The sequence below is a fragment of the Pseudopipra pipra genome, chromosome 1 (genome assembly GCF_036250125.1).
Source record: "Pseudopipra pipra isolate bDixPip1 chromosome 1, bDixPip1.hap1, whole genome shotgun sequence".
Taxonomy (NCBI): Eukaryota; Metazoa; Chordata; class Aves; order Passeriformes; family Pipridae; genus Pseudopipra; species Pseudopipra pipra.
Genome location: NC_087549.1, coordinates 27,437,282 through 27,465,066, shown reverse-complemented (window position 1 = coordinate 27,465,066; position 27,785 = coordinate 27,437,282). Strand labels below are relative to the sequence as shown.

Genomic DNA, 27,785 nt, shown 5'->3' with positions numbered 1-27,785 from the left:
CCCAATTGACTGGAAGCTGGCAAACATTGTCCCAGTTTTCAAGATGGGCAAGAAGGATGACCTGGAAAACTACAGACCTGTCAGTCTCACTTCAGTGATTGGAGAAGATTATCCCGGGAGGTATTGAAAAACACCTGAAGGACAGTGCAGTCATTGGTCACAGCCAGCACAGGTTCATGAAGGGAAAGTCCTGCTTATCAAACCTAATTTCCTTTTACGACAAGGTAACCCACCCAATTGATCAAGTGAAGCCAGCTAACATAATGTTTTTGGATTTCAGTAAAGCTTTCAATACTTTCTCTCACAGGATCCTTCTGGACAAAATGGATGGATAAACACATCATGTGATGGGTAAGCAACTGGCTCATGGGTAGGGCACAAAGGGTAATACTGAAGTGGGACATCAGGCTGACACCAGTTACCAGTGGGGTTCTGCTAGGCCCTGTGCTCTTCAACATCTTCATAAATGACTTGGATGCAGGATTCGAAGTGATACTAAGCAAGTTTGCTGATGATACTAATTTGGGAGGAGCTGTTGACTCCCTCAAAGGCAGGGAGGCCCTGCGGAGAGACCTTGACAAATTAGAGGACTGGGCAATCACTAACGATATGAAATTCAACAAGGACAAGAGCTGGATTCTGCACCAGGGATAGGGCAACCCTGGTTGTGTGTACAGACTGATAGACTGGGGAATGAGACGCTGGAGAGCAGAACTGTGGAAAGGGACCCGGGGGTCCTGGTTGATGGCAAGTTGAATATGAGTCATCAGTGCTCTGGCAGCCAGAAGAGTCAGCTGTGTCTTGGGGTGCATCAGGCCCATTGACAGCTGGTAGAAGGAGGTGAGCAAGATTCATCAGTTGTGGCCAGCAGAACATCCCAGCAGCTCAACAGTGCCGGGATTTTTCTGCTCTTCAGGATCCAGTGAAGGTCACGCCATGCACAAATACCAGGGTGGGAGCTACAGATTTCAGCACCCTGCGCAGGCAGGTCTATGGGCAAGAACTAAACCAAAGCTCCAAGTACTGCCACGACTTCAGTGCATTAGGAAACGCCTCTTCTACAGAGTGAAATCTGTGACTCCAGCTGAGCCCAGGCCAGGCCCAGTATGCCTGAGACAGTGGCAGGCTTTGAGGTTTGAGTGGCGTAAACCAGCATCCAGGAGGGCCAACTGTATCCTGAGGGGCATCAGGCAAAGCATCACCAGTCAGTTGAGAGAGGTGATTGTCCCGCTCTGCTCTGCACTGGTGTGGCCTCACCTTGAATATTGTGTGCAGTTTTGGTTACTGCAATAGAAGAAAGATATTAAGCTGTTAGAGAGTGTCCAAAGGAAGATGGTGGAGGGCCTTGAGGGGAAGTCGAATGAGGAGCAGCTGAGGTCACTTGGTCTGTTCAGCCTGTAGGAGATGGAGGGGAAACCTCATTGCAGCCTTCATCTCATTGCAACTTCCTTGTGAGGGGAAGCAGAGAGGCAGACACTGATCCCTTCTCTCTGATGACCAGTGACAGGACCCAAGGGAATAGCATGAAGCTGTGTCAGATGTTTAGAATGGATATTAGGAAAAGGTTTTTCACCCAGAGGGTGGTTGGGTACTGGAACGGGCTCCCCAGGAAAGTGGTCTCAGCATCAAGCCTGACAGAGTTCAAGAAGTGTTTGGACAATACTCTCAGGAACATGGTGTGACTCCTGGGGATGATCCTCTGCAGGGCTAAGAGCTGGACTTGATCCTTGTGGGTCCCTTCCAAATCAAGATATTTTGTGCTTCTGTGATTCTGTTGAACTCTTAATACTGTGTGAGCTCTAAAAAACTCCAAAGCTCCCAAACATCCCCCAAGAAGAATTCAAAGCAGTCCGGTCTATAAACCCTGTCCCGTCGAGGGGCGATCCCAGGCGGCAGGAAGAAGCGGCGGCAGGAAGAAGCGGCGGCAGGAAGAAGCGGCGGCAGGAAGCGGCGGCAGGAAGCGGCGGCAGGAAGCGGCGGCAGGAAGCGGCGGCAGGAAGCGGCGGCAGGAAGAAGCGGCGGCAGGAAGAAGCGGCGGCAGGAAGCGGCGGGGGTCCGTGCCCACGCTGCCCCGCGCCGGGCGGGCCGCGGGCTCGGCTGCCGCGCTGCGCGGGCTCCGGGGGCTCCGCCTCCCGCTGCGGCCGCGGCCGCGCCTGCCCGCGGCGGGAGTGGGAGAGCGGCGGTGCCCTGACGCGCTTGTGTCCCGGCCGTAAGGCGGGAGCGTCGCCGTGGGAGGCGAGGGAGGTCTGAAGCGAGGAGCGGTCTGCACCGGGCCCGGCGAGATGGCAGGGGAGCTCGGCGGGATGGCAGGGGTTCCCGGCGAGCTCAGCCTCATGGATCGGGGCCTTAAGAGGTGAGTGAGGAAGGGGCCGGAGGGTGAGGGGCGGCCCGGGAGCGGAGCTGCCCGGCTGACTGAGGCCCCTCTCCTCCGCAGCCTGCTGGATGTGTCCCTGAGCTCGGACCTGCACACGCTCAACGCCCACTGCAACCGCATCGCCAGGATCGAAGGGCTCGGCCACCTCCGGAACCTGCAGCATTTGGATCTGTCCTCGAACCAGATCCGCCGGATCGAGGGGCTCAGCTCCCTGGAGAACCTGCGCACCCTGAGCTTGTCCTGTAACCTGATAACCAAAGTGGAGGGTCGGCAATGTTTACTTCTGTCCATTTAGAAACTCACGAAAGTTTTCTAAGATTTGTCTTGAAGGTTGCTTCTGGAATGTTTGCATATAATGAAGGTTATGCAAAGTTAGCATGGGCTACTAACGATATTATAATGTGAATTTTAAAATGTCTGTATAAAATGTGGTAAGCTGTATCATAACAAAATGCCTTAATTAGAAGGAAAACCTGAATTTTATTATTATAGTTTAATATAGTCGTAATATTATCATAGTAATAATAATTATGTGATGTCATAATTCGTAGTTATGATCTTTTAAGGCTCACTTTGCAAGCTTGGCGTTTGAAAACAGAGCATTCTTCTGCACATCTTATGGTTTCTCTGTTTTTCTCATTTTGCTTAGGACTGGAAAAACTCTTTAATTTAACTGTGCTGAACTTGTCATATAATCGCATACATGATCTCTCTGGTAAGTGCCTTTGTCAAGTGCAGTGCAGTACAAACCATTTATCTCACTTTAATTTTGAAAAACTTGACCAAGTGTATTTTGAGAAGTTTCTAGTACTTAAAGTGTTAATTCACCGAATAATTATATTAAGAGTGGCAATTGCTGCTCCTCTCAGCTTTCAAGTTTCTAACACCACAGATTGTTCTAAATTGGAAATTCTCCTGTGTTGGGCAAGGCCAAGCTTGTTCAGAAAGTAGCACAGTAAACATTTCAGACTTATTTCCAAAAATGCAACTTATGGAAGTTCTCATCTGTGTCTGTTTGTTAAAATGGTCAGTTGTTGCTTGTGAGATTTTATGCTACAGAATCAAGAGAATTTGTAATACAAAATTAAAAAGAACATTGGTAACAATTTTGTTCATGAACTGAGTTATAAAATGAAACTTCAAGGAAAATGTTTATTTTTACACACTTTTTAACAGCCAGAAACTAATGTGTTTCTTTACAGTTAGCTCTCATAACTAGCTTAAGTGTTGTACTATGTGGTAGAGTACCACAGCTAATTAACATGTATAGGCAAGGATATGGAACAAGTGTTCTTCTCTCATTTCCAGTTACAATATATTATTTACTGAATATTTTTCAACAAGCTGCCATTTGTTCTAAACCCTGTAGTCTAGGACTGCAGCACAAAACATTTTTTTTGTTTTTTTTTTCTCAAATTTCCAGGATTTCGATCCCTTCACGGAACCAGATATAAGATTAGCCACATTGAGCTTCACAGCAACTGTGTAAGCAACATTATTCACTTACTTCAGTGCACAAAGGGGCTGCACTGTTTGACCAACCTCACACTGGAAAAAAACGGAAAAGCCAATCCAGTTTGTCACAAAGCAGGTATGGATCTCATGTTAGGTGGATACTCTGTGCTCATTAGGCCAGTCATTTCCTTTAAGCTGTGAGCCATGTTCTGAAGCTTGCAAATTCATTCATAAGCTGGCCAGCCTGCAAAATCTAAATTCTGTCAAAAGTAATTCATTTTCCATAAAAAAAAATCTTCTTCCCCCCCCCCCCCCCCCCCCCCCGTGTATTCTTAACATTGTAACATGTTGTATGGTTACATGAGGCTCAGCATTTTCACTTGTGAATCCAGAGGAGTGCCACAAAGATTAGAGGGATGGAGCACCTCTCCTGTGAGGAAAGGCTGAGAGAATTGGGATTGTTCAGCCTGAAAAAGAGAAGGATTTGAGGTGACCTAATTGTGGCCTTCAAGTACCTGAAGGGAGACAAGAAGAAAGATGGAGAGAGACTCTTTTCCATGTACTGACAGGACAATGGGGAATGGCTTCAAAGTGAAAGAGAGTAGGTTTAGATTAGATATTAAGAAGAAATTATTTACTGTGAAAGTGATGAGACATTGGAACATGTTGCTCAGAGAAGTTGTGGATGCCTCATCCCTGGAAGTGTTCAAGGCCAGGTTGGATGGGCTTGGAGCAACCTGGTTTAGTAGAAGGTGTCCCTGCCCATGGCAGGGGGTTGGATAACTAGGTGATCTTTAAGGTCCCTTCCAACCCAAACCATTCTATGATTCTATGATATTATTTTAGGTTAAGGTTAGTAGTGGCAGACTCCAGAATACTCTGCAGTAATTAGCATTTGTATCAAAATAGTAGGCAGGGGTTTCACATAGTAGGCAGCATGGATACAAGTTGGAGATTGCATGTGGATATATCACTTTCAGTTGGGTTGCTTAGAGCTTCTGCTTTGGGGGTAGGTTTTTCCTGCCATTTAAATGTTACACTCTGTTTTCAAACAAGTTAAATTGTAGCATCCTGTTTTGGTGTCTGGGGTTTTTTGTTTTCTTTCTTTGTGTATATTAGAGGGGAAAATCTATAGAAGGGAAAATATGTAGAAGCAGAAGATGGATACTTCTGGGAGAGCTCAAAGATAATTTCATTACAAAGAGTAGAACAGTATGAATAATGCAATAATACAAAATATCAGCTATATAATGAGCATATAACTGATACAGGTGTAATATATGTACAGTTAGAAAGAAACCTCAAAGGTAATTGAGGAAAGCCAAATTAGGTTTTAAGTAATATTTTCACAAGCAAATGTTTTACAAATGCATTCAGGCACTACGGAAACAGTAACAGTTAAAGTTATCTGGATAACTCAGAAAATTCCAGTAGTTTTCTTCAGCAAGTATTTATGTGACACTAACTTTAAAAACTGCACTGTTCAGAAGCCCAAATTCCATTAATTTAAAGAAAGTTAACTTCAATGCTTTACAGTTTCATAATGCCTTATTTCATTCACTGACAAAGAAGTTATCTAAGCTGTTTCAGAACTGGCCTTTCCATTACATTTGTCTACCCTTCCATTTGATACAACTGTTTTTGTGCAGTAGTCTGATATTAAAAGGTTGTCTGTGCAACTGCAGTGTGCTGATGATGTATGGGAAATCCCAGTGTAGGCCAGGACCAGGCAGACAGCTTCCAAGTTCATTTAGTTTTGTAATGTTATCTGTTGAATGCCATGGATGGGGAAAGATGAGACAATTGTAGATAACTCGCTACTTTTTTTCTTGCATTAAAAATGCAGTGAATCATTTAAGATGACAGGGTAGCTGAAATACACTAGACATCTTGGGAGATTGATTTCAATTTACATGTGGTCTTTTCCTCAAGGTTATAGAGAAACTGTTCTTCAGTCGTTGCCCCAGCTAACAGCTCTAGATGGAAGAGGTATTTCTGGTGAACCAGTGGACCTGGAAGAAAAAACCTGTTCAGATTTGCAGTTCTTAGAAGACGTTTTGGGCTCTTTGGTTTCATCTGGGTGCCCCTCACCCAGAGATCAGGTGCCATAGTTTGTGTGTACTGATTTTAATAATGATGTGCTTTATTTTTATATTGCATGCCGCTCATTAATGCTGCAAGGGTTGTCTTTCCTTCTGATAGAACAGTGTTGCCTTACCGCTGGCGACACCTCATATCGACCAGGCATTGGCTCATTTTCGTCAGCGTACAAGAATACCAGTACAAGGTGCCACCAGCTCCTCCACAGAGCTTGTCTCATCTTCAGAACCAGAGAAGACTGAACTTGATAAAATACACAGTGAGATGAGGATTAAAAGAATGGAAGATCTGATTTCACAGATACTGCAAAAGGTGATTTTTTTTTTTCTGTGATCACACAGGAAGTTTTGTTTGTAAAATCAGGTGTACATTTCTGATAATGCAAAAGTTTTGTGGAACAGACTGGAGCATTTCTACTGGTGTTTATGAGCTTACAATGCTAATGTGTTCTTAATCATTTTGAGAAGCTGGGAATAAAATAAAAACAAATCTTTAAAACTGAAGATTCCACTTCGAATCCTGACAGCTTTCATACTGAATAAAAACCATAGTGCATGGGACTAGCAGAGCTATGTGATCATGTTATGTTAGAAAATTCTTGTCTGGTTTTTTTATCCTGAAGCCATCAATACAGTAACTGAACCAAAGTAAAACATGAAATGCACCAAAACACCTGGATTATACAGTTGGTGAAAATTAATTTTACCAATAAGTCAACTTGATCTGATATGTTTGTCAGGTAACATAGTTTGTTTCGTTAATATGTTTTGTTAGCATAGGTAACGTACAAGTTTGTCAGGTTTAACAGTTGGTGGTGTTTGCAAGGCTTTTTTGGTTTTAAGTGCTGTATTTGTTTTACATTTTGCACCAACCTCTTAGGCCTAAGGATTTTACCAAACTTCAGGAATTTCAAAAAGATACACCTATATATTCTCAAGCATGTTGGGTTTATTTTATCTTTAAAACAATGAAATATTTTAGGAAGGAGGGAAGGGATTGTAAAAGTAAAAAATTGGAAGCAATTATTTACTTTCCTATCAAAATTATTTTGTGTGAAGTTTTTTAAGAATAGCACCTGAATAAGTGTTAGAAATTAGCCAATTAGAAATGGTAAAATTTATAGATAAAATTTTGATCTCTTCCTAGGTATCTGATAGCTCAAGACAGGAAACTCCTCCAAGTTGTCTCAAAGCTAAGAGAGACACAGATCCAACTTCTGAGAGTGAAAATGAGAGTGGGAAAGAGAACAACAGAAAGGTCATGAGAAGAAGCAAGATCCCTCCTCACAGGAGAACTACCTTATCTCCTAAGTGTCATGCAAGTCATCTTAAGAACAAAGTAACCAACAGGTATCCTGATGTTTGTCATATAAAACCAAAATGAATTAAGCTGAATATTGTCACAATGAACATAGTACTTGAAACATTTTTCTGAAAGTGGTAGGTTGGGTCAATTAGCTCTGTTAATGATACCTTGAAAATGAGTAGCTTCTGAGGCTTCTTTCTGCCACTTCTCTATATGAGCAGTTTCTGCCTTTAAGTGAGAACAAAATTGAACTGAAGATTCCAAAACAAACACTTTCAGAATTCTGACAGCTTATACTTCCATCTTTGTTTTAAATTGTGGTGACAGAAAAATTCTCCACAGACAGAACTGAGTCATTAAAAAATAAAAATAAAAGATTCATGCTGTCTGAACAATGATCAAGAATTTAACAGTCCATATTTTGTGACGAAGCTGAGGATGCCATAGTGATTTGTTTGATTTATCAGGAGTGATGAGTAGAAGATGATACAAATTGGAATATTTTAGCATAGTTAGCCACTGCAGCTCTACAGCTACTCTGCTTCTTCAGAATTGTTTGATATCTGTGTGATCATAAGATGTCTTTCAGATACATATAACTAGTTTATGCTATCTTTTCGCAGCTGACTATTTGAATTTAGCTGTTTCTGCTATGGTCTCCTTGCAAATTATTTTCTGTGTGGTTTTGAACTGTATTATTCAAATGTTGCAGAGAACTGTAAAATTTCATCCTGTAAAAGAGTCTGAATCCCTTGTTACTGTTTAAACTTTTAAATATACCTTGATGTCCTGCAAATATAGGGAAGAGAAGAAGAGTTCCTCAAAGTGTTCATACTCCAGTCAGAGAGACTCTCATCTTAATTCATCATCAGATAATCAAGACTTGAAAGTAGTGGGAAGAAAAGCTGAAATACTGACTGGTAGACAGAGCAATATAGAAAAACTAGAAGAAAGTCATTCAAATCCCACAGAGGAATCAACATACCAAGTAGGTTTTGCATCATTTCAAATTAAGTATGAGTATGTCTTCACCTGAAGCCAAGCATGTCTCCTGGTCAAACTAAAAGTGGAGGTGACAAAAAAAATTGCATGTAGATAGTATCAAAAGTAGTGTTGTTCTTGTGTCAACTGGGAGAGGATTTATTTTGTTTCACTTTTATGGGAGTTTTTGGCCTGGTCACTTGCCCTTTGCTCTGTCACCCATGAATTCCAGAAAGGCAAAAAATCTTATTCTACACTTATAAATATTATTTGTCATTTTTGGCTATGCTTGAACGTCTACTAGTAATTTGATGCTTACCACATTCTTGCTAAGGTGCTGATTCAAGAACTGGATCAGGAGAAAGAAAGGAGGTGGAAAGCAGAGCAAGCAGAGAAGAAATTATTAGAGCATGTCAGAGAGCTACAGAAGCATTCAAAAGAAGAAAAGAATATTCAGAGTATGGCTGCATACACTACAGACAGGTAGGGAAACAGTGCTGTAATATAAGAGTTTTGGTTTGGGTTTTGTAATTAATGAAAATTCAATTTGTAGCCTTAAGAAATGAGAACAGCTTTAAACAATATACTTGGAAAATAACACATCAAGAAGTAGTGCTAGAATTTCTCAGTATTACCTAATGAAATTCCTTTCTGCAGCTTTCTTCCTGTTCTAATCTGTCATGGTTTGAGATAGTCCCAAAATCCAATTCCCTAGCTCCATCCCCCTCCCACATCTCAACCTAATGTGAGATGGGTTTTTCCAGACAAAACACACCAGACTCAAAGTGGGGGAAAGGGAATATATTACAATGACTGTACAAATAAATATAACATCACATTATACACATGATCACAACTATCTCTACCATGACATATAGTATTTACAGTGGATCAGGTCTCCTCTCCCCTCCAAATAAAAGTCCAAGAAGAAAAGAGAAAAGTCTTTCTGTCACTTCCTCAGGCCACAGTTCCTTCATTTCAGTTTTTTGTGGCACTGGTTAGTGTCCTTCATTTTCCTGAGGCAGCAGATTTAAGTGTGGCAGTCAGGATTTTTGTTCTTACTTTGTGGAAATTTCAACCCCGAGCCCGAGCCTTCAGGGGATTTCCTTGTAGATCTTCACTCCTCTTGAGTTAGAACATTGAAGGCAGCTTTCAATTCAGTCTTACCAAAGCTCTTCTGCTCTGTCTCATGCATGCAGCAGTTGTGGCTGGCTTTCTGCCAGCACCCACAAGGGAGGTATCCAAGTCTCTCTCTCTTGGCCCCATCGCCTCACAACCGAGGGGTCTTCCATGGACTTCGTAACCCCAGACAAGGTCGTATCACCACGTCATATCACGAAGACACAGGGGAGTCTTCGTGACGGTCTGGTATCTTCAGGAGACTCAGCTCCTTGCTTGCAGGGCCTTTGTGCCCTGTCTCTCAGGCTGCCACCAGGCAGGAGTGCGAGGGGGGGGGGAGCCAAGGTCAACTCCCCCCCGCATTCCATCCGGCCATCCCGGTCCAGCTCCGGGACGCCCTGAGCTTCTCAGCTCCTCTCTCTCTCGTGCTGCATACTCCAAGGCTCCTCTAAAATAGGAGTCCATGTCCCTCTTCTCCAAGAGGGTCTCCAAGGGAGTTTTGGGGGATCTGGTACAGTCTCTTACCCCAAACTCTGTCTCTCAGCTGCTAGTTCTCTCTCTCTCTCTTTCCAGGAGTCTTTTCTCCGGTGCTGCATGTTGTTTCTGCTGCTCCTTCAGTTCAGGTTCTTATCTCCTGGCTCTCTGCCACCTTCTCCGGCCAGTGTCGGCTGTAGAACAATATCAGTGTGTTGCTTACCTCCATTTCCAGCCATTACGTTCCAACTGTATCATAACGGTACTTTCAGTTCAAGCTCCAGTAGCTGCCTCATATCATACTTTCACCTTCTGTTTCCCAGTCTCTCTTTCCACCTATACCTACAGCATTCCTTGTGTTTTTCCTGCTCAGTGCACTGGAACAAAGGTGTTTCTGGCCGGCCAGAGTTGGCCTGTAGGCAATATGTTGTGCAGGGCAGGCCTAGCACATCCTTGGATAGTTGTCATCATTGGTTGTCATCATTCTTGTATAAGTTCTGAGCAGCAGCTTTTTCTCAAAAGATCTCTCTTCTAACAAAGCATTGTTTGTCATCAGATATTTTTGGAGCTGTCAAAGGCGCATTTTCTTTTTTGTAAGGAAGAAACAAGTCAGGTGCTTCCATGACTGACTGTGATTATTTCCCTTTTTTCCTGTTTGTTTTAAGTTCACTTCCCACCTTTACTTGTATTAGAAGCTTATGTTCCTTTTCTGTTGAGATAGATCTTATATAAAAATTGTTAAAATATTTAAGGATGTTTCAGCACTTAGTGAAGATAATTATTAAATTACAAATTGATGCTATATGTTCAACCTGTGTGTAAGCAAAATGATACTGGAATATCATTTCCTAAGAATCTATCTGTGAGGTTCTCTCCAGCTCAGGCTTTTTAAAATGAAGCTCTACATAGTAATGCTTCACATGACTTCAGTAATAGTTTACATCTTTTTAAAGTTTTACATGACAGTGCTGTAAGTAGTAAAACTCAGTAAAGAACAAGATATGGTGTTACAACAGTTACTAATGTTTTTTTCTCAACGTACTTGGCATCAAGCTAAAGACTAAAATGTTTGTAATACAACTTTATGGCATTTATTTTCAGGCTAAAGGAATTGATATTGAAAGAGAGAGATGACAAAGCAAGACTGCAAGCAGATGTCCAACAGTTGAAAGGTGAAACTGAAAGACTTACTAATGAATTAAATCAGGCAAGAAATAAAGAAGCAGAACATCAGAAGGCCATGCAAGCTTTAGAAGAAACACTATCCAAGCTGGAGACACAGAGATTGCAGCAACGAGCAATAGAGGTAAATATTTTTCATGAGTAAATAATATAGTGGCAATGGGGTGGCTGCTATAGTCCTGGATACAAAGAAACACTAGATTTTACAAGCTTTAAGTTTGAGTTTTCCACAATAATAGTAGTTAATAACAGGTATCAATTTTAATTGTCAATTAATGTATTTTATAAATGGAAGTATGTCATGTGATGTGGCCTTAAGATAAAGGAGAACAAGTCCTATGTACTTAAAGAGTTGATATTTTCTGATAATATACAGTAACAAAACCAAGTTTTCTAAAAAATCAGTAAAGATCTTACTAGTCCGATGGAAACTTGGTGATTCTGTTTGTTTTGCTGATCTAAAGAATTAGATGCTTTTAATTGCAACCAGAACAAAACAGTAATTGCTGAGAACTTACTTTAAAGATTCTGGTTGTTTTGAGTGGGTTTTTTTTTTTTGTTTTGTTGTTTGGGATTTTTGGTGAATATTTTTACAGCTGGAGAAGATAATGATGCTTTTGTTGTTGGAGGCACTTTTTTCAGTATACAAATGCATAAGATCAAGTTGCTGGACCAGATACTGCCACTATTTCTGTCTAAAAAGTCAATGGCTGAATTTTCAGTGTCCTTCAATATCTACACCTTTTGTTTGTTTATATTCCTATATTAGCCTGTTCCCGTGTCACTGATCTTACAGAAACTGAATCCTAACATATGCATCCTGGAAAGTCTCTCAACTTACAGTGCAGTGCTGTAGGAGGTGGTGTTGGTCAGATACCCTGAAAGGAATGAGACTCAGGGCACTCCTGCAAGTGCCATTCAAGTCACCCTCTAATTTAGGCTGCTGTTTGGGCATCTGAGTGGCTCTTCCATTTTCTTCCTTACCTGTTGGTACCCTGGAGCTATTACAGATCTAGAAGTGACCTTCAGTTTAGATCAGGTATCTGCCTGTCACCTTGAAAGGTACTAAATTTAGTGATTTAGAGAACAAGAAAGAGGGGTTTGGGGGGTGGGGAGTTTTTTTCTATCCTATAAGAATGGAAATACCTTATTGATATATGAGGGGTTTATTCCTTTAATGAGTTTGTAGAAATATGTCATCTCCTTGGATAGTAATAGCATTGTTTTTAATTACAAAACTTTCTTAGGGGGAAGTCTTTGTTTCTGTCTTTAATATCCTGGAGAAAATACTCTTTAATAATTAGGTTTCAAAGAATAATCATGATGCTTTAGAAACTAAATTAGCTTTTTTAATGTTCAGATTTAATATGCCTTTGGCATATTTTATCGACTCCAAGAATAACAAATTCTATAATATTTAATAGAGCTTTCTCATAGTACACATTGGCAGTTAGCTTCAGTGGTAAATTACACTTGCTCCAGGCAGTCACTATTTAAGGCCTTCAGGCAGCATTACTAGATGACTTCTTGAAGGATTCAAGATAAGTCTACTATGCATCTAAATGCCTATTTTCTGCCTATTTTCTGGCAGTCTTTAAATTTGCATCTGCTCTTGCTTGACAGTTTTAAAATGATTCAATTTAGGTGAGAATTGCTTCTCTGCATCCACAAAACAAGAATACAGTGGGGTGTGTCTAAATATTACTAATAATTCTCATGTAGAACATGAGAACTTAGCCTTCTGAAGTGTCCTGATTTTGAATTACCACTTCATGAGTAATTCAAAACCTTTTTTATAACTTTTCTTTTTCATATTCTTTTTTTCCCTTCTTATTGAATCAGGAAAGAGAGCTTTGTATATAAAAGGCTTAAGCTTATGAAATCTAATTACTCAGAAAAGCTTGGATCAAATGGAAAAAGTGAAGTATGCCATCTGGAGTTTACAGATTCTCCATTTTTTGTAAGATCATTAGGAAACAGCTCTGTTCAGCAACTCTAAACTGTACAAATCAAAAAGCGGTTTATATAAGTGGAGTGCTAAAAAAAAAGGTTATGTTGAATACATCTAAAAATGTTTTGTTTGAAACTAATACAAGTATTACAATATGAGAGTTTATAATTGAGGAAATCATTCTGCCAATGCATTTCTTCCACTTCTGCAGGACACTTTCAAGTTCTTTATAAATTAGGTAAATGCCTTTGTTTCTTCATGAAAATTGCTTTTTTTGTGTTGTAGTAAGTTAAGCTAAGACTTAAACATTTGTCTTAAATTTCTTCAAGTGAAACAAAATGTATTAAGAAAAAAACAAAATTTCTTCAAGTGAAACAAAATGTATTAAGAAAAAAACAAAATAAAAACACAACCAATGAGACGCAAACAACAAAACTTATAAAGCACCTGTTCCTTTGTATTCCAGGATAAGACAAAAAGACTAGATTACAGTTTTAAAAAAATCTTGTTCTTGTCTTTATGAATTCCACACAGATGAAACAAGTGCAAGAGGCAGAGCTTAAAGCATCAGCAAATGAAAGAGAAGTACAGTTACTTCGAATATCCTTCCGACAGCAGAAGGAGAAGGTAAAACAACTACATGAACTTCTCATATTAAGAGAGCAAGAGCGAAGGTATTGGGTCATCTATTTTCTTTTCACAAGTTAATAGAGATGCTAGTGTTGTAAATATACTGTGTTTAAATGTGTTCTCAAGTATGGATGTGTTTTAGTTTGGATTTATTTTGTGGTTTTTTTTTTTTTTTTTTAAGTAATGTGAGAGCTGGTCTTTGTAAAAATGTAAATGTCTTCCCACACATTTTCTTGCTTGTTTAAGAATACCTTCATATCTCATAGATTCCTGACTCATAAGTTCATGTAAGCAACTTCCATTTGATAGGTTCTTGTCTTATTATATGGCTGAACTCTTTATTTGAAATACTTGATCTGTAATCCAGGAAAAATCATATAAAAATAAAATTGTATCTGAATTACTGTATGAGGAGTTATATATACTACAATAACACAAAGTATTCAAAAAAATAAGTCAGCTTCTGCAGTATTCTGCTTGTGGGTGTGGGGGTGAGTTACTTCCTGGCTGATTTCCTCTTCCAAGATTTCCCTTTTTCTGGAGAATACTTGAGTGTACGTTCTTTACTGTCATCTAATACAATCAAATATGTGTACAAACTAAAGCACTAAGTACCCTGTGGTACAGTAATATGTGAGAGAGGTTACTAATAAAATAAGCTGGTTAAATTTGCTAAATTTTACATGGGCAAATGTATTCAGATACCAAGATAGCTGCAAGTTTAGATGGAAGAAGCTGATAGCTGTGTTTTGAGAACTTCCAATAATTATAAATCTCCAAAAGATGTAATGTGAAGTTCAGTTTTTTTGCTTCAAAGCAGATGAACAGAATAGCCTGAAAGTACAGGGTACTTTTGCTTCAACATTCTCCTTTTAGGTCCCCATTGCTGCTGCTTTTTGGGTTCTGAGTCTTGAGTGAGAAGCAACAGTTGTTGGTTGGGTGAGGGTGAAGAGAATGACTGCAAAAGAGGGTGTCTGGCTGTACAGGGCTTTTCTCTGATTCCAGTGTCACTTCCAGATGTTTGTTGACAGCAAAGCTAATAAATGCTAACTAAAAGCAAAAGAGCAATTTAGTAATTTCTACAAAAGTTTGAATTAAAGAATAAGGATATTTCTTTGGGTGTTTTAACACTAGTCAACAGAATTTTCCTCATGGCAGTGTCATTGTCACAGAAGACTGAAATCTGTCTAAGACTAAGGAATTTATCCCATTTATTATGAAATTCATTATTCTTGTTCAGTAATACCAAGGAAGTGAATTGAAACAGCATTGTGAGATACTGCAGTTTATGTCACAAGTGTATGTTTGGTAACTTCAGGAAAGAACTTGAAACCCGAGTTGCTTTAAATGGACCTGAATTTCAAGATGCTTTGTCAAAAGAAGTGGCTAAAGAGGAGCAGAGGCATGAACAGTGTGTTAAAGAATTTCAGGAGAAAATTAACATGTCCTACCAGAAGTACAGAGAGTTAGAAGATGAATTTCGTTTAGCTCTAACTGTTGAAGCAAAAAGGTTTAAAGAGGTAAGACTGAGAGAACATTTAATCTCACATTAGGTGGGGTTGTAGTTCTCTTAAGTGTGTTGGGTTTTGGCACATATTTTGGGGGTGTTTTGGTTATTGGTGTTTTGTTGGGTTGGGGTTTTTTTTGATCCTTATGGTCAAGCATTCATGCAAAAATACTGATAGTAGGCTTTGAAATATCAATGATTAGAGCATCAACAGTGAATGCCAAGTCAGCACTCAAAAAACGTAGCATTTTTGTTCATACGTAGAAGTTAATCAAAAGAAAGGAGAATAAAACACTTCTGTCTGGTGTTATTAATTTCTTTTAAAGTATGTCAACATTCTATTAGAATATATTCAATTATAGTAAAAATGCATGTGTTTTGATAAGGTTTAGTTACATATATACTAGTGTATTTAATAATGAAGTACTTTATTGTTTAACTTTTCAAAATTGAATTTTGGTATGCGTTTTGAAACTCAGAATTCAAAACTTGTTTACTAAACTCCTTAGAGAACTTATTTCTTTGGCTAGTATTTAGATTATTTTATATTTTACCCTTCAAATCTTTCTGCTGGGGAAAAAAAAAGATTGAATTTACTTTAACTCCTTCTTTCAAGATTTTAATGTCAATCTTAACAGTGAAATTAAATCAAGGCAATATTTTCAGTTCCCAAGCTCTGCTTCCCATCCACTCGTGTTTTTTGTATTGTTTTTTGGGGGGGGGGGGGTGATTGATTGGTTGGTTTGGCTTGGGTTTTTTGTTTGTGTTTGCTTTGTTTTGTTGGGTTTTTTACAAATATGGAGCTGGGCAGAACCAGTTTCAAGTTGAAATATTACCAACAAACCAGTAAAAAACCAGTTTCAGATATTCACTAATTTGATATACAGTTGATAAATTTCTATTTTTTTACTTGGAATTTAAATGTCACTTGTGTTTATGTATACACACTTTTTCCAAATGTTAGCATTTTTCAAGTCTTGTCTTACAAAACTTTAGGTAAAAGAGGGTTTTGAAAATGTTTCTGCTGATCTAGTTAAACATAAGCGAGTCCTCTTTGAGTCTGAACAAAGGGAAAAAGATATGGCAAGTCTGATCCAAGACCTGACAAGTATGGTAGAAGAACAGAAAGCAAAGATTGCAGAATTAACAAAATCAAATGAAGAAGCTACAGCAAACCTAAAGGTACTTGTTTCAAAACACTTCAACTACATATTTTTTTTTTTAATATTTCATCCATAAAAGTTAATGATTCCATAAAAGGTTGACTGACTGAAAGACACATTTCCTGTCACTTTAAAACCTAGTACTCCACATCAGCCATTATTCTTGCATCTTGCACTTCTATTTCTCAACAAATGCTGCTTGCTCCCCGTATGGAAGAGGACTAGTCGTGTTTTCAAACGTGCACTCCTTGCCTTGGGAGCACTGGCAGTTTGTATATAATCAGATGGTCAGTAAAAACTACAAAACCTACATTAGTAACCCTGACCCCTTGTAAATTCAAAGGAATGGAATATGCTTCTGCACTGGTCACTGTACATGAAGTAAAAATTAAATTGAACAGATAATCCAGTGTAGTTATTAGCAGCTTAATATCTCCTAGTTGCATAACATTAGCAGTATTATTCATTATCTACTAATTGTCAAATTTTAATGTTAAATACTGTGGGCACAGTTGCTTTGTGGTAACATATTCTAGTACTATTCAACTAGCCATAAATAATTTTTAAAAATCTCAGGAACATGACTTTTAAATGGATGTATGATTCAGTCCATGTACGTATCCAGTCCCTCTTGGGTGCAGTACAACTGCTGCACAGTTGTTTCTAGTCTCCTCCTTCCATGTTGCTGTTGGGGTGTCCAAACATTGTGTTGGTATACAGAATAGGATTCTGCCAGTCAGTGATGCTGCTAAGAACAAGATTGAAAAATACCTATATTAAATAGCTGTAATCTGTAAAACAAAATGTAGACTGCATAATTGAAGATAAGTATCATTGGGAGTGAAAATTCATCCCAGTTCTGTCTGTTTCCTTATGATTTGGTTTTTAATATCTTTACTTTCTCTTTGGTTTTTTTTACCTGTGAATTTGTGATTCTAAATAGGTTTTTATAATGGCATTGATAATTTAGGGTAGTTATCTAGAAATCAGCTTTACAGTTTTCTGGGATTGAAGTATGTCTACTTGAAGCAAATTTGAGTTTCATAACTGGAAAGAAATGCATACAGAACCCTGAATGCAAGCAGAATATTTCTCAGTTAATTTGCTGTATATAAGTATTACTTTCCTAACCAGGAAATCAATTAGTATTGATTTGAAATTTTGAATACTTGTTTTAAAGGATCTTATTGTCTTTTTCCAATGTTCATTCATACAGTGTCGAACTCGAGAACTTGAAACTGTGACTGAGGAGGACAAACAGAAGGCCATTCAAGTTGAACTTCTAAAAAAGGAAAATGGAAAACTTACTTCTCAGCTGACAGCTCAGGAATCTGTGATTGATGGGTTAAAAATGGAAAGAAAAATATGGGGACAGGAGCTGGCACAACAGGGTAAAATAGTTTTGGAGGGATTTTTTCTTTTGCAGAAAAAATGGTGGTGCTCAGTGTCTTACCTCTCAAATAAACACTCCAGTAGAGTTGTAATCATGACAAGGTTTCTGGCTCTTATCTAGTTGTAGAGTTGGTGTGCACAAACAGATGTTCTGTGGCACATGGGATCTGTAACAGCAGTTGTGGGAGTTGGATGCGAATACAGCTTATCTATTTCCTGAAAATATCAAAATACCACAAAGAGCTTTTAAATATGAAACTAGGAAAACAAAGATTTGTAAATAGAGTTATATAATGCTACTTTTCTATCAGATAAGTCTAATGTGAAAATTTCAGTATGTATCTTAAAAAAGTATAAAATACTGAAGGGGGGAAGAAAAACTTGGGCATTTTTCATTTTTCTCTATTCATGTGACTCAGTACCACCTTGTGGGCTCTTGAGATTGGTTAGATCTGTAAGAACTACTGCTGACTTTTTTCAGAGAAGTTTTCAAAGGATAAAACAGAGACCTTCAGTTCTACACTTGCTACCTAAGTGTTACCTACCTACAGATTAAATCCCTACAGTGTTTCCAATGGACAAAATAGTCAATGGTTTGGTTTGTAAGGTGGTTCTTACCTTCACCTCCACCCCATTTCCCAACATTCTACATCTTGAAGTCATCTGTAAAACGAGCACTGTAGTATGAATATCCTGTTTCGTCTAGGAGCTCATCTTGCTCAAGATCGGGGAAAACTGGAAGCTAAAATTGAAGTTCTGACAAATGAGATTGAGATGTTAAAAAAGCAAAAGGAACAGGACAGTGATACCATAAGAATTAAAAACAAAATACTGGATGATCAGACAGAAACAATTAGGAGATTGAAAGAAGTAAGTGCCATATCTGACAATTTTTGTACTTAACTTTCACTGCAAGTCTTAATTTTAGCAATTGTAAAGGCTGTAATGAAAGCTGGTCCTGCAGTCCTTGTTTACCAACTCACAAATCACAATCAGGCTGTCAGTGGCAATTCATTTCACTGAGAGCAGAAGAGAGTTTTTTTTTAAATTCATGTTCATGTACAGAAGTGGTACTTTGAATCTCTCATTGAACCATATTTATGTACAGACTTTATTCTCTTTGCCTTGCTTCAAATTATTCTTGAAAATGATTTTGAGAGAGGTGAAACCCAGATAGTATAATTCTTCCTGAAAAAGGAAAAACAATTTTAAATGTTTGCTTCATGTTTATTTTACAACAGGTAAATGTTTTTTTCTTTATTCTGTTCTTGTAAATCAATATTTTGGCAGCAGAGGTACTATGTTTTGTTCTATTAATTCCATTCATTCATTAAGAGACTTAAAACTTTAGCTTATTAATCAAAAGTTATAGCATGTTATGTCAGTCAAAGTTAGATGCATTACTCGTTACAGATTGTGAACTCAGGGACTGGTAGGTTGTTCAAAAGAATAAGTTGTTTATTCAACTGTAGAATAAGAGTTCAAAATAACTTTTTTCTTAAGTTGCTTTCAACTTCAGATTTGTTTTGGTGGGTTTTTTTTTTTTACTGTGACTTTTTTCAGATGAAGATTGATCAACTGGCTATCACCTTACTAAGTGTTTTTTCATACATTCGGAAGAGTAAACTTTCACATGTCCTTCTCTGCTTTATTCCACCACAGACTAAACAAATACTCTTAAATTGTAACAATAAAGTTAAGAGTGTTTATGTGTACTAAAATATTTATCTTCTAAAGGGCTTACAAGAAAAAGATAAACAAATCAGAAAACAGCATGAAGAAAATCGTGAAGCTCAGAAATTGTTTGAAGTAGAGTTGGATGAAAAAGCTGCTGAATGTGAAAAGCTAATGCAAAAATTAGAAAGGCAGAATGAAAGAAAAGAGGAATTAAAGCAACTGCTAGAAGAAAAAGAAGTAGAACTTGATGACATTAGGCATGCACACAGGTGATACAGACAAGTCACAATAATTCTTTGGGATCATTGTATGCAACACTGCTCTGAAGTTATTCTATGTTCAGAGAGTATTTGCTTGCTATTAAAACCCACAGAAATGAGGAAAAATGGAAGTTTTTTCTGCCCTCCTAAGAAGTGGTATTTATAGTCATTGTAAATACGTACATTTTATTTTCAGCGCATTGAAAAAGAGGTGGCAAGGTAAAGGAGAGCTCTTAAGCCAGCTGGAGGTGCAGGTTAAACAAATGAAGGAAAACTTTGATATCAAAGAGAAGAAGCTGATTGAAGAGAGAAATAAAAGTCTTCAAACTCAAAGGTGAATACCTTAATAGTTTATCTTGTGACTACTCAGTTACTGTAGAGTTTCACTGTTAATAAGTATACAAAAAAGTTTGATTATATGGCAAAAGAATGCATAACACCTTTCTAAGTACTTGTGAGCCCAGTTACAAACTCTGTGTGCCTAGAAGGAATTCTCACTATACAGATGATATACTTTGTGGAGCTGGCATTCACTTACAGCATTCGTCATTTAAACTTATTTTAGTTCTGTTTCCATTTTCTTTGATAATGACTGGAGCCTACACTCGTTCCTCCCTACTATACCCATTCCATCCCAATGCTTTTGATTTACCTTGTGAGTAAACTCCATGTCACTTACATAACAGAGACTCTTCTACAGCGATCACACATGCTGGCTGGAGTTGTACAGTGAAGATGTTTGTGCGTGTGAGGCACAGTCGGTATCAGAGTTTCTTTGAGCATGAGCCTGCCAACCCTCTAGCTCATGACCAGGATGCATGGAACAAATTGATTGCAAATCAGAGATCAAGCCAAGCAATGGTGGCTGGTGTACAAGGGAGGCCACAGTGCTTTCACTAATTTCTGTGCAGGATAAAGTAAAAATACGTCATTCACTGTGTACGAAATGGAGGACAGATCCTCAATACTTACCACAACAATATTAATAAATCATAGAATTATTTAGGATGGAAAAGATGTTTAAGATCCATCAAATCCAGTCATTAACCCAGCACTGTAAAGTCCACTACTGAACCATCTCCCTAATTGCCACATTTACAACTCTTTCAAATTCCTCCAGGGATGGTGAAATCAGCTACTTCCCTGGACAGTCTGTTCCAATGCTTGACAACCTTTTCAGTAAAAAAATTTTTCCCAATTCCAATCTAAACCTCCCCTGGCACAACATGAGGCCATTTTCTCTCATCCTGTCACTTGTTACCCTCCTTTAGGTAGTTGTAGAGAACACTGAGGTCCTCCCCAGGCCTCCCCTTCCCCAGGCTAAACAACCTCAGCTCAGCTGCTTCTCATGAAACTTCTGCTCCATACCCTTCACCCACTCTGTTGCCTTTCTCTGGACATGCTCCAGCACCTCAGTGCCTTTCTTGAAGTGACCTCACCAGTGCTGAGTACAGTGGCACAATCACTGCCCTGGTCCTGCTGGCCACACTATTTTTGATACAGGCCAGGATGCCATTGGCCTTCTTGGCCACCTGGGCACCCTCCTGGCTTGTGTTCAGCCACTGTTGACCAGCACTCCCAGGTCCTTTTCTGATGGGCAGCTTTCCAGCCACTCTGCCCCAGTCCTGTAGTGCTGCCTGGGGTTGTTGTGTCCCAAGTGCAGGATCTGGCACTTGGCATTGTTTAACCTCATACCGTTTGCCTTGGCCATCAGTCCAACCTGTACCGATCCCTCTGAAGAGCCTTTCTGCCCTCCATCAGATCAACATTCCTGCCTAACTTGCTGGCTGTTAATTAGTATTCCAGTCCATGTCAAACTGACTGTTTCTAAGTTACCTGTCATTCTCTTTGCGTACAAGTAGCAACAGATTTTTAATTTATTTTCTTGTTCCTCATGTATGGTCAATTTTTTTGGATCAATAGTTAAATATGAGATGATGCAGAAACAAGTACTCATAACCCAAAAAATTATTTTATATGCTTCTGGTATTATGGAGAAGTGTGCTAGACTGCTGCCTGTGATAAGCTTAGATTCTCAGTATGATTTTTTTCTTTATTCTTTGGCTTCCTTCTCATGTTTTTCTTCCTTCCTCCCAACTATTCTTGAGAAAATACCAGCTAGTTAATAAGACTACATATTTATTATATTTATCTAGCAGCAATAACCACGTTACCAAAGGAATAGCTATGACTAAGGTTTTTTGCTTTACATTTTAAGTTAAACACTGACTCATTATACATCAGTTGCTATTTTAAGAAAGGTTATCTGATTAATAAATGAAAGGAAATAGCTTGATGGTCAAGTTTGATTAAAAAACAAACAAAAACAAACAACAAACAAATAAACAAAAAAACCCCAACCAAAACCAACCTCCTCAAATAATCAGTAATTGTTTTGGAATAATGTTTTTGGAATTGTTAGACAATCAATAGTGGAACTGAGCTTTTTTTCCAAGTAATTCTGGATTGTTTCAAATGTTTGTTGTAAATTAATTGTATAGTAGAAAAATTTGCCTTGCTTTTTGTTCCTACATATTTTAGAGTTATCCTCTAAAATTTGCTTGAGTCAAGAAAATGCTTCACTACTGTGAAGCATACACTTTTCTGTTGCTGTCAGACAGGGTCAAACGCCATTTACAGGATCACACAGTTCAGTCATTCACTTCTTGGGAAGCAAAAGCATAAAAGTAGATATTTGAAAACATGTGAAGTTCTTATCTATATTGACAGTAGCAAGCCCAAATCTTCATAGTCCTTGCTAGTGATTAAATGCTTCTGCTAAGAGGAATGCCAGAAGCCCTGAACACAGTGCATAAAACCAAAACACGTACTTGAGAAAACAGGACATCTTCTAATGCTGATATTCATAGAAGTGTCTTTGTGCCTGTGTTATTAAAACCTTATCAAAGGCAGAACTGGACAAAGCAAAATACTTCAGTTGTTTGCAGGAGCATGATCTCTTTTTTTAATCATTTTTAGGATTGCTGTGGAAAAGCTTCATGAAATGGATAATGCTTTTAGAAAAAAACTTGAGTCAATGTTGGCAGCACATCAGGAAGAACTACTGCAGCTGGCAAATGAAAAAGAAAAACAAATTGAAGCAGCAAATGAAAAGGTAATTTTAATACTAAATGCATATGTTTATTGTATTTGCAATTTTATTCTACAGCCACTACAACAGTGGTGGTTGGAAGTCTGTTTGTATCTGTCAGTCTGATCTCTGAATGGAAACAGCCCTGGTTTGGTACTCAATCTTTGCACAGCAAGAAAATCTCTAGAACTAGTATTCCAGCAAAGTAAAGCTCCATGCTTTGTAGCTGTTATGAATATAACACTTCCTTATCTATACAAGCAAGAGTAATGGTGATTAAGCCAGATAATCCTTTTAACTCACCTGTGCCAATGTTAACAGTTACTGTTCCTGTCGTATACTGCATTCTTCCTTGGCATGACAACTGGTGCTTTTTCTCCGTAATAAGTTTTCTGGTTTTCATGCATTCTTGCTATCTCCTAGCAGGTTAATATTTTTTTTAAAGCAAAATTCTGCTACTGCATCCAACGTCAAGAGTAGTGCACTGCATATTTAAACATAAGCACATAACTCTTGCATTGCTTATAAGTGTTAAAAATTGCCAAGATTTTATGGGTTTAGGTGTATTAAGAAAAGCAAACATTTTATTTGATCTCTGTGTGCTCTTTCAGGTTTACTCTGTTGAAGAAGAAATGCGGGAACTTCTGCAGGAAATGGCAAACAATAAAAAAGCCATGGAAAATAAAATACAACTACTTGCGCGTGCACTGAATGATATTCAACAAGATCTTTGAAGATTATTAATATTTACTCTAAAAACATGTATTACACAAGCTTAAGCAATGTCATACACTACAATGCACTTTTCCTTGTTTTCTAAAGAATTGTCTTTGTTGTTTATTTTGGTGGTTCAGGGATCAGACACAAATGTTTTTATGTTATATTCATAATAAATAGTTATTTCTAACCTATGGTTATCTTTAATTGATTACAAAATGGATCAAAATAGGTATAGGTGAAAAGCATCATATGAAATTAGGAATTTGCATGTTTAATAAGAGAAAAGAAAGTTGGAAAGTTCTAAGCCAAGAGCTTGAAGCTTTGCTTCACTGGGGTAAAGAATCTTGTAATGAGAGATCCAAGAATGTTGAATCATAGAATGGCTTGGGTTTGAAAGGACCTTCAAGATCATCTAGTTCCAACCCCCCTGCCATGAACAGCGAACCTTCTGCTAGATCACGTTGCTTAGAGCTTCATCCAGCCTGGGCTGGAACACTTCCAGGGATGGGGCATCCACAGTTTCTCTGGGCAACCTGTTCCAGTGCCTCACCACCCTCACAGGAAGGAATTTTTTTCTAACACCTAATCTAAAACTACTCTCAGCTTAAAACCATTCCCCCTTTTCCTGACACTACATGAGAAATAGACTCTCTCCATCTTTCTTGTATCTGTGAAGTTTAATCTGCCACTGTTGAAGAATGCATGACTACTGCAACTTAGAGTGGCTCTTTTGGCAGCGTAGTTTGGTTTTCTCTACAGCAATAGGCTTCCCACCATGCTTTTGAAAAATAGGAGATAATGACCTAACAGCTTCTTATGGAAGCAAATCATAAACCTTATGTTAATATATTGTTATACTTCTTTCATGATGGAGGCTTAACCATCACCACTGTACTTAGGCATTTACTTCATTTGTTCTCAGGAGATCCTAAACTGTTACTGAACTACACTGTACTCAGAAGCGTTTCATGATGCACTAGTAAATAAAACAGTGAGTAGTAAAATCGGGTACTTTTTGGCACACCAGGTGGAGCTATTCCCCCCTTGCACCTCACAGCAGTTGAAGTGAAGTGCTGTTGCTCCAACGATAGAAGCTACTAAGCCGATTTAATCAGCTCGTTCAGAACCCGGGCATTCAAGCAGTGACACTGCATCTGTATGTGCCTTTTTGTGCCCAGCAGTCCTGTAAAAGTACTTAGTGCTAGTAAAAGGCCCTGGCCTTTAGCTATGAGGCCCACTGGACTTGTTATCAACGTGTTAATGAAAGCTTGTTGTGTGAACTGGAGCTTGATACCAGCTGCCTCTTGTTATGAGGTCCAGCTTAAGTGTGGGATGTAACAAAGGCCTTGAAAACACAGGCACAAGTTGAAAGTAGAGGCCATGGCAGCAAAAACAACTTTCTGATGGTCAGTGACTGGTCTTTCACAAAACACAACCTTGAGAGCTGGGAACAGACTACTTTTGTTTTTAGAATGGAAGCAGCAGCAAAGCAAAATAAAAGGCAGCCCAACACCTGAATGAGGTGCCTGCAACAGCCTGGGAAAACAACCCCCACTCCACAGGATGGAGGTGGAGGGCTGGAAATTGTATAGAGATTATAAAAGGGTAAAATTCCAAACTGGGGGGGGGGGGGGGGGGGAACATAACACACAGAGAAAACAGGCACCTGCTTCAGCTCTGGCTCCTTGCATCCGGAGTTCTCACACCTGACCCATGAGAACACCATGAACAAGCCATCAGCACTGAAGGGGAGGTGTCTGCACTGTGGTACTCCCAGCTCAGGTGGAATAGAGCTGTTAAGGATTTTTAACTTGGAATCTGTGCTATTGGTTGATGATATGTAAAAATTAATATATAGTGGCAGTGGTTAGCAAGGTGTAGGAACCAACTCTAATTAACCAATTGTGTTAATGAATGTTAGTCCAGTAAATATTGCTGTGAACTTTAAAATTAGCCTAATTTATTCTTCTAGCAGAATCCTTTATCTGCTAGGTGATCTCTTGATTCCCTGATACCAAAATATCAGTTCTCTAAAGGCAGAAGAAAATTATTTCTTATTCTTGTGCTCTACACACTCCTTCAGAAACTGCAGTATGTGAGGAAATACTCACTTGGAAAACTGGCCTATAGTATTTTCATGGGTATCACTGGTGCAGAAAAGTTGCACCACTTGAGAGTGCATTCTGTCATGTTTATCTAGTATTTCCTTGAGCATTTCTTTTTTCTTTGCTTATTATTTGACCAAGCTACACTTTGGGTGAAGTAATTGAGTAAGTGGAATGCACCATGAAGTTGAAAGAACTTACTCTTACCCTAATTCAGTGTACTAGTATCTCCTCTGAGTTTTTACTCCAAAATTTTTGTTCTGAAACTTTTCTGATTTCATCAGAGGGAGTTGTTACAATTTTTATTACAAATTCTTTCTATTCCTTGCTCTTGGCTCAGAAATCTCATACTGTAGTACTTGAGTACATGCACGTGTTAGTACTGCTTGGAATGTTTGTTTTTCTTGTGGCTAACTGGCATCATTTCCCTCTTTATGCTTACGTGGCTCCCTTAGAGCTTTTTAATAAGCATTTAAATGATTTCTAACTTCGAAAGGTTAAAACAATAAAAATGTGGTGCAGGTGAAAGCTGCCAGATTTACCAATTTGTGAGGATGAATTTTAATCTGACATTACTGTAAGGTATAAATTAATAAATAGATGAAAATATAGACAAATTGGAAACTCTGACCTCATCAGATGCAAGGCATGCTCTCGTGCATTAATCGAGAATTGGCTGGAGGGCCAGGCCCAGAGAGTGGTGGTGAACGGTGCTGCATCCAGTTGGCAGCCAGTCACTAGTGGTGTCCCCCAGGGATCAGTATTGGGCCCAGTTCTATTTAATATCTTTATTGATGATCTGGATGAGGGGATCAAGTGTACCATTAGCAAATTTGCAGATGACACCAAGTTGGGGGGGAGTGTTGATCAGCTGGAAGGCAGGAGGGCTCTTCAGAGGGACCTGGACAAGCTGGAGAGATGGCCTTGTTGAACATCATCCCGTTGGAATCAGACCAAGTGCTGGGTCCTGCACTTTGGCCACAGCAACCCCATGCAGCACTACAGGCTGGGGACAGCATGGCTGGAGAGCAGCCAGGCAGAAAGGGATCTGGGAGTTTGGATTGACAGGAAGCTGAACGTGAGCCAGCAGTGTGCCCAGGTGGCCAAGAAGGCCAATGGTATCCTGGCCCGTGTCAGGAACAGTGTGGCCAGCAGGTTCAGGGAAGTGATTCTTCCCCTGTACTCAGCACTGGTGAGGCCACACCTGGAGTACTGTGTCCAGTGCTGGGCCCCTCAGTTCAGGAAGGATATTGAGGTGCTGGAGAAAGTCCAGAGAAGAGCAACAAGGCTGGTAAAAGGACTGGAGCACAAGTCCTATATATTAGGCTGAGGGAGCTGGGGTTGTTTAGCCTGGAGAAGAGGAGGCTCAGGGGAGACCTCATCACTCTCTACAACTCCCTGAAAGGAGGTTGTAGCCAGGTGGGAGTTGGTCTCTTCTCCCAGACAACCAGCAGTAGGACAAGAAGGCATGGTCTTAAGCTGTGCCAGAAGAGGTTTAGGTCGAATATTAGGAAAAAAATTTTTACAGAGCAATCAGACATTGGACTGGGCTGCCCAGGGAGGTGGTGGTCCCTGGAGGTTTTTAAGATGACATTGGATGTGGCACTTAGTGCCATGGTCTAGTAACCACGGTGGTGTTGGATCAAAGGTTGGACTTGATGATCTCTGAGGTCTTTTCCAACTCGGTTGATTTTATGATTTTAGGACTCCATCATTAGATTTTGTTTTTTTAGACTGTGATTCCAGGTCCAGAGAGCGTGTGTAACTGCGTGCTCCTATACATACCCATACTGCCCTGGACATGCTGTTACCTGTGCAGGTACAGGCCCTGTGTGACACAGCACACCTGGTGTGATGTGCTCCACTGCCTCCTGTGATGGTACCTAAGGGTCTTCTCCCGGCAGCATTTCTTCCTTCAAGTGCATCCCTTGAATTCTTATGCAGTGTGGACTTTCACAGCTTCTCTAGTTTTATCTACTTTTTTTACTGAGGGAAAGAGGTGTACCTGCAGGAAGGTTAAGGCCGAGTGTATTTAGACACGAGTGCAAGGGACTGACTAAGCATCCGAAATTCCCTGTGCCTCTCGCCAGACCATCAGCGCGTCCTGTGCCTTGACCTCGGGAGATGTGAGAACACAGTTTACAATTAACCTAAGCGCTGCTATATCCAATGCAAGCGGTGAGATGAGTGACACGGAGCTGTCATGCCGGGGACAGGCAGGCGCATCTGGCACTCGGGCCGGTCGCCGACTCCCCGTCCCGTCCTGAGGCGGACTCCGGGCCTGCGCCACCCGCCCTGG

At 39.4% G+C, this 27,785-nt stretch overlaps 1 protein-coding gene and 1 long non-coding RNA gene across 3 annotated transcripts; one reads left to right on the top strand and one right to left on the bottom strand.

Annotated features, from left to right (window-relative positions):
* Nucleotides 1-1,990: 1,990 nt before the first annotated feature.
* Nucleotides 1,991-23,572, top strand: LRRCC1 (leucine rich repeat and coiled-coil centrosomal protein 1). Of its 2 annotated transcripts, XM_064649638.1 has the most exons (19): nt 1,993-2,353; nt 2,435-2,640; nt 3,024-3,089; nt 3,798-3,965; nt 5,762-5,931; nt 6,032-6,241; nt 7,076-7,278; nt 8,036-8,222; nt 8,550-8,698; nt 10,910-11,114; nt 13,476-13,615; nt 14,890-15,091; nt 16,075-16,260; nt 17,458-17,632; nt 18,340-18,503; nt 19,371-19,579; nt 19,767-19,904; nt 22,550-22,685; nt 23,273-23,572. In XM_064649638.1, exons 1-19 carry the CDS (start codon nt 2,283-2,285, stop codon nt 23,393-23,395), a joined length of 3,108 nt encoding a protein of 1,035 aa, XP_064505708.1. In that variant the 5' UTR covers nt 1,993-2,282; the 3' UTR covers nt 23,396-23,572. The 2 variants fall into 2 exon arrangements, 1 of the variants encoding a protein (XP_064505708.1); XR_010429259.1 differs by lacking the exons at nt 19,371-19,579; nt 23,273-23,572 and having other exon boundaries at nt 1,991-2,353; nt 22,550-22,684.
* LOC135411805 (uncharacterized) lies at nt 16,262-27,483 on the bottom strand. Its single transcript, XR_010429326.1, has 4 exons — nt 27,298-27,483; nt 18,252-18,389; nt 17,695-17,849; nt 16,262-16,989 (listed from the first exon to the last, which is right to left on the bottom strand). It is a non-coding gene; the product is annotated as an uncharacterized LOC135411805 (long non-coding RNA).
* Nucleotides 27,484-27,785: the final 302 nt, after the last annotated feature.